At 50.8% G+C, this 17,323-nt stretch overlaps 1 protein-coding gene across 4 annotated transcripts; it reads right to left on the bottom strand.

Moving 5' to 3' along the window:
• Positions 1 to 4,590: 4,590 nt before the first annotated feature.
• NABP1 (nucleic acid binding protein 1) lies at positions 4,591 to 16,041 on the bottom strand. Of its 4 annotated transcripts, XR_012765033.1 has the most exons (8): positions 15,723 to 16,041; positions 15,436 to 15,574; positions 12,356 to 12,427; positions 11,035 to 11,107; positions 10,699 to 10,765; positions 6,748 to 9,184; positions 5,437 to 6,671; positions 4,591 to 4,754 (listed from the first exon to the last, which is right to left on the bottom strand). XR_012765033.1 is itself a non-coding variant. In XM_075430521.1 (6 exons), exons 1-6 carry the CDS (start codon positions 15,811 to 15,813, stop codon positions 8,997 to 8,999), a joined length of 630 nt encoding a protein of 209 aa, XP_075286636.1. In that variant the 5' UTR covers positions 15,814 to 16,041; the 3' UTR covers positions 5,436 to 8,996. The 4 variants fall into 4 exon arrangements, 1 of the variants encoding a protein (XP_075286636.1); XR_012765032.1 differs by having other exon boundaries at positions 5,437 to 9,184; XR_012765034.1 differs by having other exon boundaries at positions 5,437 to 9,184; positions 10,699 to 10,759.
• Between the last annotated feature and the right edge of the window lie 1,282 nt (positions 16,042 to 17,323).

Genomic DNA, 17,323 nt, shown 5'->3' with positions numbered 1-17,323 from the left:
TACAAACTTTGCAGGGGTGCAAGGAGCTACTACGCTACAAAAGGAAAGCAACAGCAGGATTACAACCCCACTTGCACTCCAAAGCCATGAAGACCTCATGGTTCCTGCAAAAAAGTACGTTTTGTCATTAAACTCATTGCTGCTGCAGGCTATACGTGACCACACCTCAACAGAGAGCATCTCTACCTGCACAGGTCTAACGGGCGCTGCCGAGGAGCTTCTGCGGGGCTGAGAAGGGACGAGCTGCGGATGGGGCGAGGGGACAAGCCCAGGCAGAAGGAGCAGAGACAGGCAGGGTCCGAAAGCCCTTGGAGGTGGCGGGGCAACAAACAGCTGAACCGCGGGAGTTTGGACAAGCCACAAAGCAAGGCTGGAGGCAGAGGAAGGCAAAAATCATCTTTAAGCCTGTTTCAGCTGAAGACACGAGAGCAAGGAGAAGGAAGAAATGGAGGCATTGCCCTGTGGGAACGATGCATACGTGGACATGCAGCTATTTAGTGACCCCCTTTTAGCAGGATCAGGTGCTGTTGTGTAGACAACCCGAACACCAAACCTCTCCAAGGCCAGGAAGCCAACCAACAAACCTTCACCCTACCCTGGTCCCCAAAACCCACCCATTTTAAGGGTACTCCTCCACAGTTCTCATGCGCGAGGCGCGACGGTGACATCCAAAAGGCATCCTGTCTCACCCCAGGGCCCACCTGACAGATGCCAGAGACGCCGAGCCACCCCAGCAAGGCTGCAGAGTATTTACAAAGCAGTTTGCTAAATTATACAAAGGGAATAATTTGCAATGCAATGGTGTGTTTGCATTCCCAATCTCTGATTTCCTGTTCAACAAATAACCTAAACACTCCCGACCAAATGAAATGTAGACAAGACTTAAAACGTTTGAAGAAAAGCACTCATCCAGAAAATTAAGGTCAACACGGAACAGATGGTGCCTCTGAAAAATGTGGCTTCAACATTTATCTTTATGTAAAATAAAAATCTTTTAAAAACCTCCGGCTGTTTGGTGACAGTCCTACTTGAAATATTGAATCTCGCACTCCACAGATAATAAAGAAGCACTAAAAAATTACTTCAAAATACTAAATCTAAATAAAGTTCTCTCAACTACTTTGCAATAGGATTTTTGTGGGCATGTAAATACATATCAATAAAAGATAGATTCCATCGCCTCTGTAACCACTATAAATATTGCAAGTGCTCTCCCCATTTCCATAAATATGACCCCCCACTCCCAAGCGAAAAGCTTTTTCACATCCAGCAGCCAGGAAAAAAAAATAAAAATTATCCTTTCTTCTTTATCAAAGTCATTTGAAAGGCTGAATTCGAAGCCCGGCGCACGGGCAGCTGTGAACAACTTGTTACGCCGCTGCGTGAAATGCCTCCTCCAGCCCCGGAGGATCCCATCGCTGGGATTGCCGGAGGAGCGCGGTTATCCCGGAGGGCAGGCAACTCCATCCCTACCTGGGGAGGGATGCGGGGCTCCAAGGCGGGGAGGGATGCAAATTACTTTGGTAAGACCAAAATGAGCCAGAACGAGCAGAAATAGTAGAGACAGACCTGTCAGCCACCCGATGAGTAATAACACCTCAGAGAAAAATCGGAATTACACGCAAGAAGTGGAGTATTGTGCAAGTCAGGCAGGGGAAGGCTCGGTGGGGCAGCGGGCGAGCCCCCTCCATGGCTGCCAGCCACAGCTTTCTCAGGATGAGTAAAAGAGAGGGCAGTCGGGGAAAACACAGAGCTGCACTGTAGGAATCTTACAAGTTTACCCGAAACAAGGAAAAAAAAACCAACCTGAAGTCCACACATCCCCGGGCCAGAGCGAATGCCTGAGCTCCCGGAGGAGCAGCCCGTGCTAACGACTGCAGCTCAGCAGCTTCGGACACCAAAGCAGCCCCAGCCACGCCAGGAGCTGTCTGCTCACACCACCCCAAAATAAACCCCCAAATTAGCCCAGAGAAAACAGGCTGCTGAAGCACCTCCACCGAAACACGAGGTAATTACGGACCTACCACCAGGTTTTGTCTGACAGTCACCAGGCGCCCACCATTCCTGATGCGCCTCTTTTTTTCCAACGTGTCTACCAGAAAGACCCGGCTTTTTGTAACTCGAGCCTTCAGCTGCGGCGTTGATGAAGCTCCACAGAGAGCTTCCGCAAATCCACTTTGCTCAAAAAGCTGCAGGAAGCTTATTGCCGCAATTTTACCCCACCCCGACCTGACACATCCTTCTCGCCGGCTTCGTGACACCGACTTACTGATGCTTTGGGTCCCGCTTCCTCGAGAAATTACATCCGATTCCCGGGCACTGCTGGGGAAAATCAGCTCAGCACGGACATTTAGGCTGGCTGTCCCCAGCAACGGGCCCTGCCATCAGTAAAGCGCAGCCAAAATGAAACTAGATTTGCACGGAGCGGGGAGAAGGCTTTCAAGAGCGGCTCTTGCGCAGGGGTTTCTTGCTTCAGGGTCATCCCAGACCACACCACAGCCAGCTCTGATCAGCAGCAGCACAGAACAGCTCACCGGAGCCTTACAGATAGTAGAGAGCAGATCAAGTTCTCTTTCTCTCCCTACCTAGGGCTTTTTTCCAACTAAATTAGATCTTTTAAGAGAAGGCTGTGCTGGTTTTGTCGGTCCTATTCCATAGCCAAGCCGTGCTGCTGCACATAGAAACATCTATCTGCCTCAGGCCTCGACTCACTATTTCTAAAAATAAAATAAGTCGTATTAATTTGTTCCTCCGGCACCTGGTGCTTAAAGTTATTTCTTGGCAACTCCTGTTTTTGGCAGTTAAATATTTTTCATATTCAGCTGAAGCCTGACAGCGCTGTTGGTTATCCCTCTCTGCCTCGCTAATAATTCGGCTGATGGCATGCAGGTGGGTTTCTCATAATTAAAAAACCCATTTGCAAAAGTTTGCATTAGGTGGTCTGAAAAAAAACCAGAGTACTCCATTCAAAGGTTAAATGTAAGTAGGCTGCAGAGCTCCACGAAAATATTGCATAATTTAGAGATAAAAATAGTTTTGCTTTATTCAAGCTAGACAGGATAGGTAGATTTTTACCGCAATCAGGCTAGACCTCATCTCTCCGAGTTACATGCTCAAGTTGATTACGGAAAATTAAATTTAGTATTAATCAACCTAGGAAGGAGGAAATTACGAAAATTAAGCTAATGCATAAAGCATGGAAAATAATGGTGGAACCGGCTACAGGAGATCGCTTAATGCACCTTCACGCTTGTCCCACACCAGAATCGCCTCCCTCCTCCCAAGCCACTCCTCACAGGTATTTGTCCAACCGTTTTAAAAATCAGCCCACGAGGCAGGTACGAGCAGCCACCAGCGTGAGCCCTCCAGGGCCCCACCAGCCCTGCTGCTGCAGACCTGTCCCCAGCACCCTCCCGCTGTCCCCAGGTGGGGTATCCCGCGCCCCTGCCCCGGTGGGAATGCACGGCAGGACCCGACCCCGGCACAAGTCCCAGCTCTAACAGATCAGTTGCCTGGTCGGCAGCATCTGGCACCGCTGGGAAAAGAGCAAACCCAAATACCTAACTATAAAGAATCCGAGTTTAGGAATATATATTCTTAAACATCTCTTGATTGAGAAAGAAAAATCTACACGCTGGCTGTGGCTTTCAGCTTTTCCACAGCATTCAGCACCTTTATAAAATGTTAATTTAGCATCTGAATGAGCTGCCCTACCACCTTCTCCTGGTTTTACGGATGAGAACCTACTGCCTGCGCAGGACCCAACCCCAGTCACGCCTGGAGTCGGCGGCACGTCCCTGCCATCCCCGCAGGGCACACGGCAGAGCTGGGCAAGCACCGTTCCACATTTCCCAACCAGTCACAGAATCACAGAATGGTTGGGGTTGGAAGGGGCCTCTGTGGGTCACCCAGCCCAACCCCCTGCCCAAGCAGGGTCACCCAGAGCAGGCTGCACAGGACCTTGTCCAGGAGGGTCTGGAATATCTCCAGAGAAGGAGACTCCACAGCCTCCCTGGGCAGCCTGGGCCAGGGCTCCGTCACCCTCAGAGGGAAGAAGTTCTTCCTCATCTTCAGCTGGAGCTTCCTCTGCTTCAGTTTGTGCCTGTTGCCCCTTGTCCTGTCGCTGGGCACCACCGGAGTCTGGCCCCATCCTCCTGACCCCCACCCTGCAGATATTTAGAGGCATTTCGAAGGTCCCCTCGCAGCCTTCTCTTCTTCAGGCTGAACAAGCCCAGCTCCCTCAGCCTCTCCTCATAGGAGAGATGCTCCAGTCCCCTCCTCATCCTCGTAGCCCTCCACTGGACTCTCTCCAGTTGTCCAGTGCTTTGCAAGACCATTTCACCCTCTGGCCATCAACCTGAAAAAAGCTTGGCAGAGGGCTCTGCTGATGCACAACAACATACAACGACACTCCCGTGGAGTGTCAGTTAACGATGTAGAAAGCTTATTTCATATTTTACACGTGAATTTATCTAACACGCAGCAGCTAGTCAGCCCCACAGTGAATGCACTGGTTCGGGTTTGCCGCTCTGCAGAGCAGATACCACCCCATTTCAACTTGTGTAGTAAGGAAGTGCTTAGCTCTGAAGGTACATTTACAGCATAAGGATTTTATTTTCTGAGCTAAATCCTGATGTTTTACTCCTTCCCTAAATTTTCTCCCTAGGAAATGTGCAAAGCCAGACAGTCTTTATCAGCTGGGGGTGTGGGAGGACAGTTTTAGATGAAGCTCTTATGACTGCATTGCTTTCTTCCTGAGAAAAAAAAAAAAAAAATCAGCAATTTAGAGAAATTAAAAAGCTACGTGAAGTCCTCTAGTGTTCCCCTTAGTCACTTCCAAACTTTTTTTGCTAATCCCTTTGAACTCCATTCTCTCTAGTTTAGTCAACAGCTTGTTTAGGGTTAATTTTGTCCGTCCCACTTAAAAGATGCTGTGTATGCTGACACATGCTACACACACACAAATGCCCATCACAGAATAAATGAAAAAGCATAATCCTTACAAAGAGCCACAACAATTTCAAGTTCCCTGGAACTTCCTGCTGGAGAGCCCACCCTTGGGGGATGCTCCCCAGGGAACCCCGCAGCATCGCACGCCGCGCTTGGGCGCAGCAGCCATTAGCTCTGCATTAACAGAGCCTCATCAGAGCCAGGCCAGGGAGTCACAGCCCTGCCACCGCCTCAACAACACGCACTGGACTAAGGGTACATTCCCCAAATCAACCAACTCCAGCTCAAGAGCTAGCCGCTAGCACGAGCTGCGGGGAGAAAGCAGTGCCCCTCCCGGGATCCCCCTCGCAAGCGCTGCCAGAGACTGCGCTCAGCGGCGCAAAGAATTGCTTGGCTGGAGGGTTAAGCATGAGCAGTATGTCTGAAAGGGCGAATCTACAGACATTTGGGAGAAGCAGGGGGACAAACTGGCAGTTGAGAACGCACCGGCCATGGAAACAGCCCAGGAAACTTCTGCAGAAACGCTCAAAGCCCCATTGCTTTTGCCAGTTCCTAGTCCTGTCAAAGCTCTTGGGGAGCTGCTGCTGAGAAGCGCCTTACAGAACGGGAAAGCACCCGCTGTTTTGAGGAGTTGCAGAGGGTGACCGTAGCACAGCCAGGTCATTAGCACCACACAACCATCAACGTCTGTGAAAAAAAAAAAAAACCAAGGCCCCAAGGGGCTACAGGGAACAGCATTTGTCTGCTGAAGACTCCCCTGGGCCCAGAGGATCGCATGCCCCGACAGATGATGGCCAACGTGCCCACGGTGCTGCTGAGGGTGTCATCTGCACAGGCTGCAGGGCCAGTGCCAGCTGTAGAACCCCTCACCGGGGTCTGCACGGTGCCCAGAAGTGCACAGGACTGCAACCTGCCAGTGTAACTTCATGCCAAAGCTCAGTAAGTGAATTGTGGGAGCGGATTATACACCACGTGCCTTGGTCCAGGGTTTGTGACTGCTCTTAGAGCACCCTCCCCTCTTCGCTGGGGACACGGAGGGTATGACCCTGCCAGCACCCAAGGCTAGGAGAGTGTTTCACAGTACTGGACTGTTTTCCCACTTCTGGGATGAAGGGGCAAGATTTACGCTGAGGATGGAGAGAAAGAACACATGGAGGACTGCAGCAGAATGACCTCCCGCGCTGCTGCGGCCCACCATCAGCCCTTCCCTTGGGGCAGTGGTGGGTGACAAGAGATGGGCACCTCGGGGCTTACATGTATCGGGACCACTCATTTGCACTCCAGCACTGCACAGTTGGTGTCTGGGCACAGCAACACCTCCCAGAGGGCTGAGGATTTTTTCCCTTTGGCACTCTGTATTACCTGGAATGAGACCACCCTAACTGCAGCCTTACCTTGAATGAAGCCACCTGTAAAGAGACTCCCTAATGACCTAACCACTGGGCACCCACCAACTGCCTCATAGTGTCAGAGTAATTCGTGACAACTGCTTGTTTACACAGAGAAGTGTGAGTGTCTCTGTCTCTCCGTACTCCGAGGTGGCATGATCCAGATGTCAGGCTGGCTCCCGGGCTTCTCCGCAAGCCGAGAACTCGCTATCTTGCCACTGATACCTCTGAGGGAAACAACTTTGTCTGAGGTTCACTGGAAGATCAGAAGACCTTGAAAAATTACTAGGATGATATTTAAGTCCATGCGACTTCTCAGGGCACAGATTTCCCCTGCAAAGAAGTAAAAATTTATTAATAAACTGAAACAGATTCACATAAGGAACAGGGAGGCAGCAATGCTACTAACCTTGAGAACATGCAGACCAGCCTCCTGCTTTCTTCCTCCCAACCACAAATCAATCACCCACTCCACAGCAAGCTTTTAATCTTATGCCACCTATCAGAAGTAATCATCTCACTTTTTATTTGGAATTTGTGAACAAGTATTCTGTTTATTAGCTTAATAAAAGCTCAAATGCATAGAGCTACAAACATCAGGCACCTCAGCACACGCAAACACAGGGTTCCCCCATTTCAACACTCTTTATGCTGCAGAGAAGCCAAGACCACCAGGATCTGAGATACCGCAAGGAGTATGCAGTCCCCACCACTCACTTGCTTACCTTCACAGGTACTCCTGGAAAGCCCAGCTCTCACCCCATACTCACATCTCATTTAGCTCTAGAACAGGGCATGTACGCTTCACAGGTCTAGAAGCCCTCCTGGCTTCCTTCTCACAAACGTCCTAACGCAACGCTGTGTAAGAGGTTGTCCGTGCGTCTAGACTACACGTCACTTCTTTAAATAAGCAAGCAATTTAAAGTCCCTGAGTTACACGTGGCCTCCTTACACCACTTCCCCAGAAGCCACCGCATGCCTTCTGGTTCACCGATCAGCACCGTTCCTCCGTAGCGGCACCCGCGGGCGATGCCGTGCGGCATGCCACCCTCTCGTGTCCACGGCCAGTCTCGCTAGTTCCACCGGGCCGCGGGATGGCACTTCACCAGAGCAGGGACAAACAGCCCTCCGGGCACACAGGTCGCTCCGAACCTCCCTTCAGAAGTTTGTCCTTTCTGCTGCTTTCATTTAAAAGAAAGTTCAGTATTTCAGACGAACTTCTGCCAGGTAGAAGCAGTTTTCAACAAATCGTCATGACAAGAGTACCAAAAGCAGAAGTAAACAACTTGTAAACATTAGTGACATCGAAGCAGATTCAAACATCAACGACCACAGAGACAACTCACAATTCAGAAAAAGCCTTTTGTCATGAAGTCTTTATGGCTTGACAGAAAGAAAGTTAAGATTTGTTTCCGAAATGGTTAGTGCAATTTTTTATTGGAGAGGTCAGCTATGAGAAGAGCGAAACAGATGAATCCAGTCTGACACCTCAGCTTCCGAGCCGTTTTTGAACCTGATCTGAAATATGGCACTGGGCTCCGATCTCGAGTCAAGGCATTTGTGATCTCAGAAATAAAACCACAGCTATTTTGCCCCGGGCGATGGTGGTGGGTGGGGTTAAGTTCTTTGAGGGGTAATTCGTATTTCATATGAAACAGAGGAAGGACACCTCAGCAGCTTAACAGCATCAGAAGTGCCGCCGTGTGCTTGGCCAGTACCTCTGCAATCCACACATACAGCTTCATCTAATACATAATTCATCTGGAAAAGTGAACGAAGGAAGGAGAACCAAGCAGCCTCACTGGAGATGGGTAATGCAGCATTTGAAAACAGTTCTTTCCTGGAAATTCAGACTCCTGCAAAGTAACCTTGGGCTTTTACACAAGGAGTGGCTACAAACAGCCTTTTCCCCAATACTGTCTGAATTTAGATCCTCCTCTCCTCTTATTTCATGCAAAGCAAGAACGAATATCCAGGCTTCTATCCAAAGCAAAAAAATGAGTGTCACTTTCCTTGACAGCAAATGGTGTCTATGGAGAATTTAAGTAGCATACACCTTTTTGGAATCGGAAGGCAAGCTTCAAGACACTCACCGTATCTTCAACTTCCATCCGAGTTCCCCTGTCTCTGATTCAGGAGACACCACTAGGTGCTGACACCACCATTTCCTTACACTTACTGCTTCTACAAGCTGTTTTCATCCCAAGTTCATGAGAGCATCTTTGCTCTTCTCCTTCATTTCTCTTCCAATACGAAGAGCTCCCATTAACCCTAATGGCGGTCAACGTATGTGCGCACAGGACATAACAGACCTTTTAAGGCTCTATGGCTGACCGACAGAAACAAAAATACATACATGGAACTGAAATTCTCCTCCGTTTAGCAAAGGGTACCAAGTTTTAACCGAGACTCTTCAACCCGTTACCCTCACTTTCTTCTATCTGCCTTCTCCCCCCCCTCCTTAATTTATGGGGAGGACTCACTGTGCTTGCCTAAGCAAAACAAGAAGTAGATCACATCAAGTTTGCTCCATAGACCAAAAGGTAAAAAAAACAACAAAGGACAAACTGGTTCACAGTTAATTATAAATAAAAGTGCAGTAAGTGTTCAAGTAGAGTGTAGAGTTTTAAGCAAGCTGTACAACCACATTTGGCATAGTCATCTCTTAAAGGCTCTGCGTGGGTCCCTCCCATTACCGACAGCAGGGGGAAGAGGCTGAACGCTATTAGCTGGTGCTGGATTTACAGGTCCTCGTCCATTGCCTCTCCCACTACCTGCGTAAGTGTGGCCGTGATTATACGTAAATGGAAATCCACTTGATTCGGGTCCAGTTTGTAAACCGTTTCCTAAAAAGACAGAAAAAAGTTAGCACGAGTTCCATGGATGGACGTCACTGCTGCCTTACGTAAGTTTAGGAACAGGGAAGGCGTGGGGCTTACAGTGACCAGCAAACCCCGAGCACCAGAAGGAAAAGCCCCTCTGGCACCGCAAGACCCCAAACCACAGCTTACCTTCCCCCCCACTCTCCACTAAAGCAAGACGGGTCACAGAGTTGCAGCAGACTCTCTGCCCTTGAGAGAGACTGGAGTCTCAAACTAGACCTTTCAGAAACACACACTGTCTTGTAGGTCACCCCCCAAGATGTTCCAGAGAGACAGCAGGGCAGCAGAAGTCAAGGAGAAGCAAGCAGAAGAAAAGCAGGCTACCCAAAGCCCCTTGCCCCAATTCCCCACCACCAGGCACACAGAAATAGAAAGCTGCCTCGTGATGTCTGGCCACGGAAGCAACTCAAGTAGCACCAAGTTCTCATGAACGTGAGCCTCACAAGCTCATGTTTTGCTGGCAGGAAGAGGGACAGAGCTGGAAGGGCAGAAGGAAGCATGGGGAGAGAAGGAAGACCCAAAAGGAAATCCTTCCATTCAAAGACCATGCAAGAAGCAGGACAAGAAAAAAGAAGTTTCAGAAGGTATGTACAAGCTCAGTGATAACAAAGCTGTCCACCACCCAAAGCAGAGGCACCAGGCAAGTACCGACACACCAAGTGGGCTGCAAGCCTACTCGCCTCACCCTGGCACTGAGGAAGGACTGGCCCTCAAAGCACTGCCCTTCTTTGCCCAGCAGCATTTATTTTCAAAGGAACAGAAAGGGCTCATGAAAGTAGTAAAATGAGGAAACTGAAACCACATTGCTAAAGAGCAAGCAGGCAGTCACTGAACTGAAGTGACACAGAGCTTTCCACCAGCACGTTACGGATCAGCTCGCTGGGATCCACCAGCAGAGCTGAGCTGTGGAGCAGCGGGTACTGAGCCTGGCTGTCACGCAGGCAGGTCACAGCGAAGGCTCCCTCGCAGCTTACACCCACGCAAGTCTGCGAAGCTTAAATAAGAAAACGCTTCAATGTTTAAACACGTCACAAAATGATCCAGCCAGGTCAAATACTGGAACTCAGATTACTACCACTTCTGTTTTGGGGAGCTAAGCTGGCAGGAAAGCCAAGGTGACTGGCGAGAATAAAGTAGCTAATTTTGAAAGCCAAGATCTCCAGCAGTTTTCAAAAACAGAATTTCAAGTGCTGCAAAAGCTCTTTGAAAGCATCAAAACAATTCAGGATTAGTCAAGTCTCTTTGCATGATACAGGCAGCTTGAATATTCTGATCTCTTCTGCTTCTAGGGAAGAAATTCTGAAACCACTATTCAGGAAATGTTCGTGCTTACATGCTTGCAGGCTCAGGCCCCAGTCTAAGAGACTTTTTAGAGCGTAGCATGCTTTTGCCCCAGAGCAGAGAACCCTTCGCGAGATAGATTTCTTTTTATTCCCATTAAGTGTTTCTCATCCTTCCACAAAATGAAAACAACTTACCCAGTGGCCCAAAAGTACAAGAACCCATATTACTTGATGCAGAACTATTATTCTGTTCACCCTGTGCCTTCAGAGAAATGTAAAAAAAAAAAAAGAGACATGGATCAGAGAAAGAAATTTCACATTTTTACAGAAAGGGTCTGATTTCCCCCCCCCCCCGGTGTGTTCTTACAGTGGCTCCACATGGAATTTATCTGCTACTTTAATTATTGGCTCATTTTTATATATCACTTGAAGTCCATTTTTCCAGACGAGTCCCATCTGACCACAGCCTAGTGTGGAGCATACAGAACAAAGAGCACTTTACGCCAGAAGCCTCAGACAAGTTTAACGTACCAGCTTGTTCTGCCCGACGTGTTCCGAGTTCGGCTCACTGAAGTTTGGCACTTCTGAGTATACCATGCAGAACCTGGGGAGAAATCAGAATGATGAGGAAACTCTAAAGCCATTTTTATAACCGAGTTCTCAGCTCTGCAACTCAAAGAACGTATGTTCTTGACATATCCTGTCACCGAGAAGACCCACTGACTACCCATCGGTATTAAAAGGCTCTTTGATTCCTCTGTAGGCTTGTGGTGAAGCTGTCCCATCTTCCTGGTGAGGGCATCTCAGTCAAGCAGAGGCAAGTACACACTGACTCTAAGAGGCAAAATGGCCTAAAGGAAACAAAAGGTGATGAAAGGGCTCGCTTTGTCTCTCTTCCACCTGCACAACCTTGTCCAGCCGCCACTCACGAGGTCACCCAAGGCACAGAGTCACCCAGCCCGCTCCCAGACTGCGACTGCATCGGGTCCCTACGGAAAACTTCAGCACTTCCACGCTATGGAGCGCCCCATTAACACACCAGCACAGAGCGGTCCGAAACAGGCAATGACATTCAAAGCATCCTTTTCCACGCAAAGGGGAAGAACAGGCCACCAACTCAGCACGTGGAAATTACGGCAGACGGCAAGAAAGATTTGGATCATGACGCAGCTTGGACTTGTTAAGCAGAAGTGGAGGCACAACCCAGACGAGGACTCACCTCGCTCCAGCCTGCCGGAGAGTTAAGCCCATGGGATGACACTTCTAGGGCAACAGCTTTGCATCGAAGAAAATCTGCAGCCCTCACAAAATCCAGCTGAGCACTGGGCATTTTTGAAGCAGAGATGTGGCCACCCCACCGCCCCACTTCCCTGATGACTACAAAGCCTCCCACGGCAGTTGGTGCAACAGCAGTGCACTCCTCTGGTTAAAATATGTTGGTGTTTTTCCTGTTGCTTGTCAAGTATGTTACTCATGTTTGTTCTTACTCAGGAGGAGTCACCACCGCAGTCTGTGGGCAGTTTAAAGAAGGTTTAATGAGGCTTGCTTCTCTTTAGATATGATTCACTGGAGTTGCCTTTGTCTTCCTTCTCTGCACTGCTTCTCTAAAGCATGATACACACACACAAGGCTTCCACCAAAATACAGCAATCTACAGAGGGTCAGAGCTCATTATCACACCACCATGTAAAAACTCACCCCACAGGTGCCTGTGCTGTACCCATCCACGGCCAGCCAACACGCTTTTGCTGCCCTAGCTCCCATCTACCAAGAGGCACCACGTCTCCAACTTACCACGATGCTCTGCTGAGCGCAGGACCTAACACCACAAGTGTGCCCACGCAATACTTACTCCCCGATTTTATGCAGCTCGCCTCCTCGTCCCGTGTAAAGCGTCAGGCATCCCTTCCACAGAGACGCGTACCTGGCCAAAGAAAGGAGAAGCACAGCAGGCTCTTAGCGAACGAGAAACACCGCTGCTGAAAAAAGCAGAAGCATGCTACCTTCCAAAAGTTATTAAGTACTACATATCAGCATGGACTAAAAAAAATTCCCAGGGACCCCAACTTTACCACACTAAAATTTCATGTTTTGCTTCTGGCAAAAGGTTCGGGAGGCTCAGCTGACTCCTTTGGCAATTCCAGGAAAGCAGCCAATTACGTTGAGATTGGATGCTCCTTGCCGGGCTGGAGCAGCCCTTATGACTGTTCCTGCAGAGGAAAGGCATTTTGCCAGAAGCAGTATCTGTATTACCACTCACTGACAACTCTCAGTTCTGCTTTCAGCAGGAGCCAGGAAGAATTACCTTTGGTCACTGGAGAATTCCAGATACTGCTACTGAATGTGTATAATAGGAAGTGCTTACTTTTCTACTATAGGTCCTTACCAGATTTGTTTGTTTTTTTAAAAAGGCACAAGTTTGACCATTCTGTTCCAAGTGACATAAAGAAATGTAATGAAATCATTTTTTGATTGCGGAAACATTCACTTACAAGACAGCGTGAGCGCACTCTGGTTTTATAGCAACACTCGACTTCAAGCGGTGGAATTTGAGCTATGCCAAACTTTCTGTAGGATTGTTCCTTGCAGCGAGGGGCATCGGGTATATGTAGAAAATAATGAAAGCACAGGCCAGGAACTTGGGTGCAGAGCGAGGGAGTTCACTGGAATATGGGTGTCTTCTAGCAAAGGAACAGGGAGCCCCAGCACCTGCACTCTTGGGAGTCACAGATAATCTGGACAAGCCACCACTTCCTTACGCTCCAGGCCTATCTCTGGAACATAGATAGCAAACCTTCCTCTCGCCCTCTGCCTTATCTGCTGAGACTGGGAGCCGTCCGGCCGCACGCAGGGAGCGGTCAGAGCAGGACCATGATGCCAACGCAGCGAGAACCTTCTCTGTGCTTCAGAACAAGCAGTAAAGCACAGCATCTACAGTTAGGGTGCCTACCTCGGGAGTTTTCCATCCAGAAGCAGGATGAAAGCTCTTCACTTATAATGCTACCTTTCACTTTAAAGATTCCCTCTGTGCTTAACTTTCAGTAAACAGCTAGCTGGACAGTCTTGTGGCAGAGCACAACGAAAAAGAGCTACGAAATAATAAACAAAAATCAGGCATACATTTACTGGGACAAGGCCCAGCAAATCGTGGGCCTGATAACCTCCAGCACAAAGTTACTCCATGTATGCAACCATCTGTTTTTGTCTCAGAGCCGGCCATAAAGCATTGAACTCCAGAACTAGCTTTGAATTTACAAATAGTAACTGCAGCAGCTTCCTGTAAATTAGTTAATTGGCCAGTGACAAAAGTCAGCAGTGTCTGCTTTCCCAAAAGAATGCATCTACAGCTCAAAATTTGGCAGGGGGAAAAAAAAAAAAAAGACATGTTTAGATGTGGGGCCTAGCTAAGCTTTTCTGTGTGTAACAGTGAGCACGCTGCACTGGAGAAAGTCAGATCAGCCTGCAGAGCTGCAATTTCCCTGCCTTGCAATGGCAACATCACACCCCCAAATTAACCCTATTTGTGTAAAGTCTAAAATGGTGTTTGGAGCCCCTTGTATGCCAGCGTGAGGGCGTTTTTCTGACCATGAGAGCCAAACCAAAACGTATTTAGCTTTTGCCACCTCACTCGCTACATGGTCCCAAGTGAGCATGCAATTCATGTAAATGCAGGCATGACTTGGCCGCCCACCAGGAATACCGATGGCAGCTCATCAATTTAATCCACGCCAGCCAAACTCACTTTTTGACAGGAAGGGATGCAAGGACCCCCGTCTGCTGCACCGAAACACCGGAGCAGCAACAGCAAGCCGGTCCCAGGGCAGAGCACAGCAACAGGGCTGAACCCTTCATGGCTATTAAATTTGTCTCGATGTCACCTGGATGCAGGGCTTTGTGCCAGCCCGGCGCTCCAGTTTAGATCCACCCATCGCAGCGGCCCAGCACTCCACATGCTCTCCCAGAACCGGCTCTGCCCAGGAGCCAGCCCGTTCCATGTAAGGGGACGTTTTCCATCAGGAGGAAGCAGCTGTAGCTTTGGTGGCAAGGGTCACCCAACTCCAGAACCCAGAGTTACGCTCAACGAAGAACCAGAGCAGCTCCACTAAGTAACCTTTTACCTACTTTTTCATAAAAACAAATTAAAAGGCCCCTTACATAGGCTGGAGTTCCACCGTCTCCTGGCGTGCTGTAGGATCAGGGTACTGGATTTCTAAGTGTAACCTAACCAGGGTGAAGAACTCCAGCGAAAGCTACTACCCCTTTGCGACTGACAACTGAAGTGACACGGAAAAGGATCTAGGATTCTTTCTCACAGCTGACAGACAGGAGTTTGGGGTTTGCTTTTTAAAATTAAACCAGCTCTGAGACAAATTAATTGCACCCAACCGAATTAGCAGGCTCTCCAGCGTAGCCCTAGTTTCTACAGTGAGACTGGAAAGGTTCTTCTCCTCCTCTGCCTGTCGCTTCTGTCAAACTCGCTGCAAGGAAAAACAACTTTTTCCTGCACGAGAGGCATTAATCATCCTCTCCTTTCATTAATGAGCCGACTGCTGGAGCCAAGAATTGGCTGGAAAAATTAAAATTAAGACCACCCTGCTTGGTTTACAGACCAGGGCTGCCAGTCGCGCTCCATCCCCCGGCCCCAAAAAGGAGTTATTTACCTAAGGACCCTTTTTTTAAGGGCTGCCGGTCATGCTCCATCCCCCGGCCCCAAAAAGGAGTTATTTACCTAAGGACCCCTTTTTTCAAGGCTTTTTTCCCACCACCTCCTCAAGGAAACCTCCAGCCCCTCCTAGCCACAGGCTGGGCATGCTCGGGGCTGGCAAAGGCAGCTTGGGTTTGGCAAGCGGCCCCGGGGTGCTGCGTGGGAGCCGGCCCGAGGGGTGGGGGGTGGTGGGATGGTGGGGGTGGGGGTCCCGGCCCCGTACGCACCCTTTGGTCAGGCGGATGATGTCCCCCGGCTGGATGAGGCCGCCGATCTCGTCCCAGACGGAGATGGTGATGCTGCCCGTCTTGTCGGCCACTTTGCAGGACCTCACCTCGTGCCCGTCCTTCGTCTTGGTGACCCGGCCTGCGGGGAGAAGCGCGGCTCAGTGTCCGGGGTGGGGGGGGGGGGACGGGCACACGGACGCGGGTGGGCACAGCACAGCCCCCCCCCCCCCCCCAAGGCGGGACACGCGTGGGCGGCCCGGGGGCGGGGCGTGCCGGGCGCCACTTACCGATCTCCAGCACAATGAAGACGACATTTAAGTTTTTCAGTCCGGGTTTTATGTCTTTTATGAGGAAGTACGCATCGCTCGCCGCGCTCATGCTGCGGCCGGGGCGAGGGGCAGGCAAGGCGGGGCGGGCCGCGCCCGCATCCCGCGGGGGAGCGGCGGCAGCGCAGGGACTGGGGGGGAACGGGGACACGGACACCGACAGCCCCTCACAAGGGGACCGGGGGACACGAGCACCGAGGGGCTGCGCGGTGACTGTGCTGCGCGCCCGACCCCCACCGCGCCCGCTGCAGCCTGCCGCCACCAACACAACCCCCTCCCGCTCCCCCTCTCCCGCCGGCACTGAGGAGCACATGTCCGCTGCGCTCCCTTTTATAGAGACCGGGCGGGCCCACCCCGGGAAGGGGCGCGGTGGGGGCACTGTGACGAATGGAACCGTCCGGGGCACGCGGAGCGCCGAGATTGGGCAAAGGGCGGGTGCGAACTGGAGCCGAGCGCTGATTGGGCCGCGCCGCCGCCATCTTGTGCCGCTCGGGGCGGTGAGGGGGATGGCAGCGCTGCTGCTGCTGGGCTGGGCCGGGCCGTTCAGTTCCTTCCCCTCCCGTGCTGTCCTCACCGGAGCCTGGCTCGGCTCAGTCTCTCGCTCGCTCGCTGCCCCCCCCTGGAAGCAGCCCCGCGGCGTCCCGAGCGCGGCCGGTGTGGCAGAGCGGAGTTCGGAAGGGATTCGCCTCCCGCCCGCGCCATTTTGAGGCCAGGCTGTGAGACGCTGAGGGGTCTCGTCCAAGAGGTTTCGTGGGAAGTGGTTTCCCGGCAGCTCCGGCCTCCTTCGCTGAGGGAAAAAGGCACGTTTAGGAGAAGGACGCGTCCATTGGGACGTCGGCTAGAGGAGGTTTTGTTGTTACTGAGGGGAAGGCCGGTGACTTTGGTCTCCAAGCAGAAGTGGCTGTTGTGGGGGCCGAAGGGAAGAGCAGGAGGGCAGCGGTGCTGCGTGGCACCTCGGGACTTGGCAGGGCTGCACCGCATCGTTATGCTCCTGGAACCAAATGCTCACTGGCCACAGGGGAAGTCTGGGGTTATGCAGTACAATGCTTTGAACCTTTCGGTGCCAAAAATGCGAGCCTAAATCCTGCTGAGCGCTAAAAAGCCTGTCAAAGCACCCTGAACTCTGACAAGAGCCCGCTGTGGAGACAGATGGGTTTCTGAGTTGGGCTACAGGCTGGGTCAAACTTGAGGGGAAGGCAGCTTCTCCAAGGGCAAAGCCACCGAGGTGGTGAACCAGCGACAAACTCCCTTCAGCCTTGTGGCAGCCGTGGCTGGAGGATGCTGAGGAAATGGCTACCTGCCACAGAACAGCCCAGAGACATGCAGGTGGTTCTGTAATAAAGCTCTACTGCTTTGCAAAGAGAGCAGAGCAGTGTATGTGCACTTTGCTTCTCCTTTTCAGAGCCGGGCTTAGATAGCTGGGCTTTCCCCTTCTATTTCTGTAAGCAGAAATCCATCGATGACAGCAGTTGTGAAATGCCTGGCCAGGCGTCCTGCCACAGTGGAGCTCTGGTCCTACAAATGTTGTGCAATGCTGAGCTGCAGGCAGTGGAGCAGCCCTG

This window comes from Opisthocomus hoazin, chromosome 9 (assembly GCF_030867145.1).
Source record: "Opisthocomus hoazin isolate bOpiHoa1 chromosome 9, bOpiHoa1.hap1, whole genome shotgun sequence".
NCBI lineage: Eukaryota > Metazoa > Chordata > Aves > Opisthocomiformes > Opisthocomidae > Opisthocomus > Opisthocomus hoazin.
The sequence above is the reverse complement of the archived record's forward strand: the minus strand, read 5'-3'. Positions and strand labels throughout refer to the sequence as shown.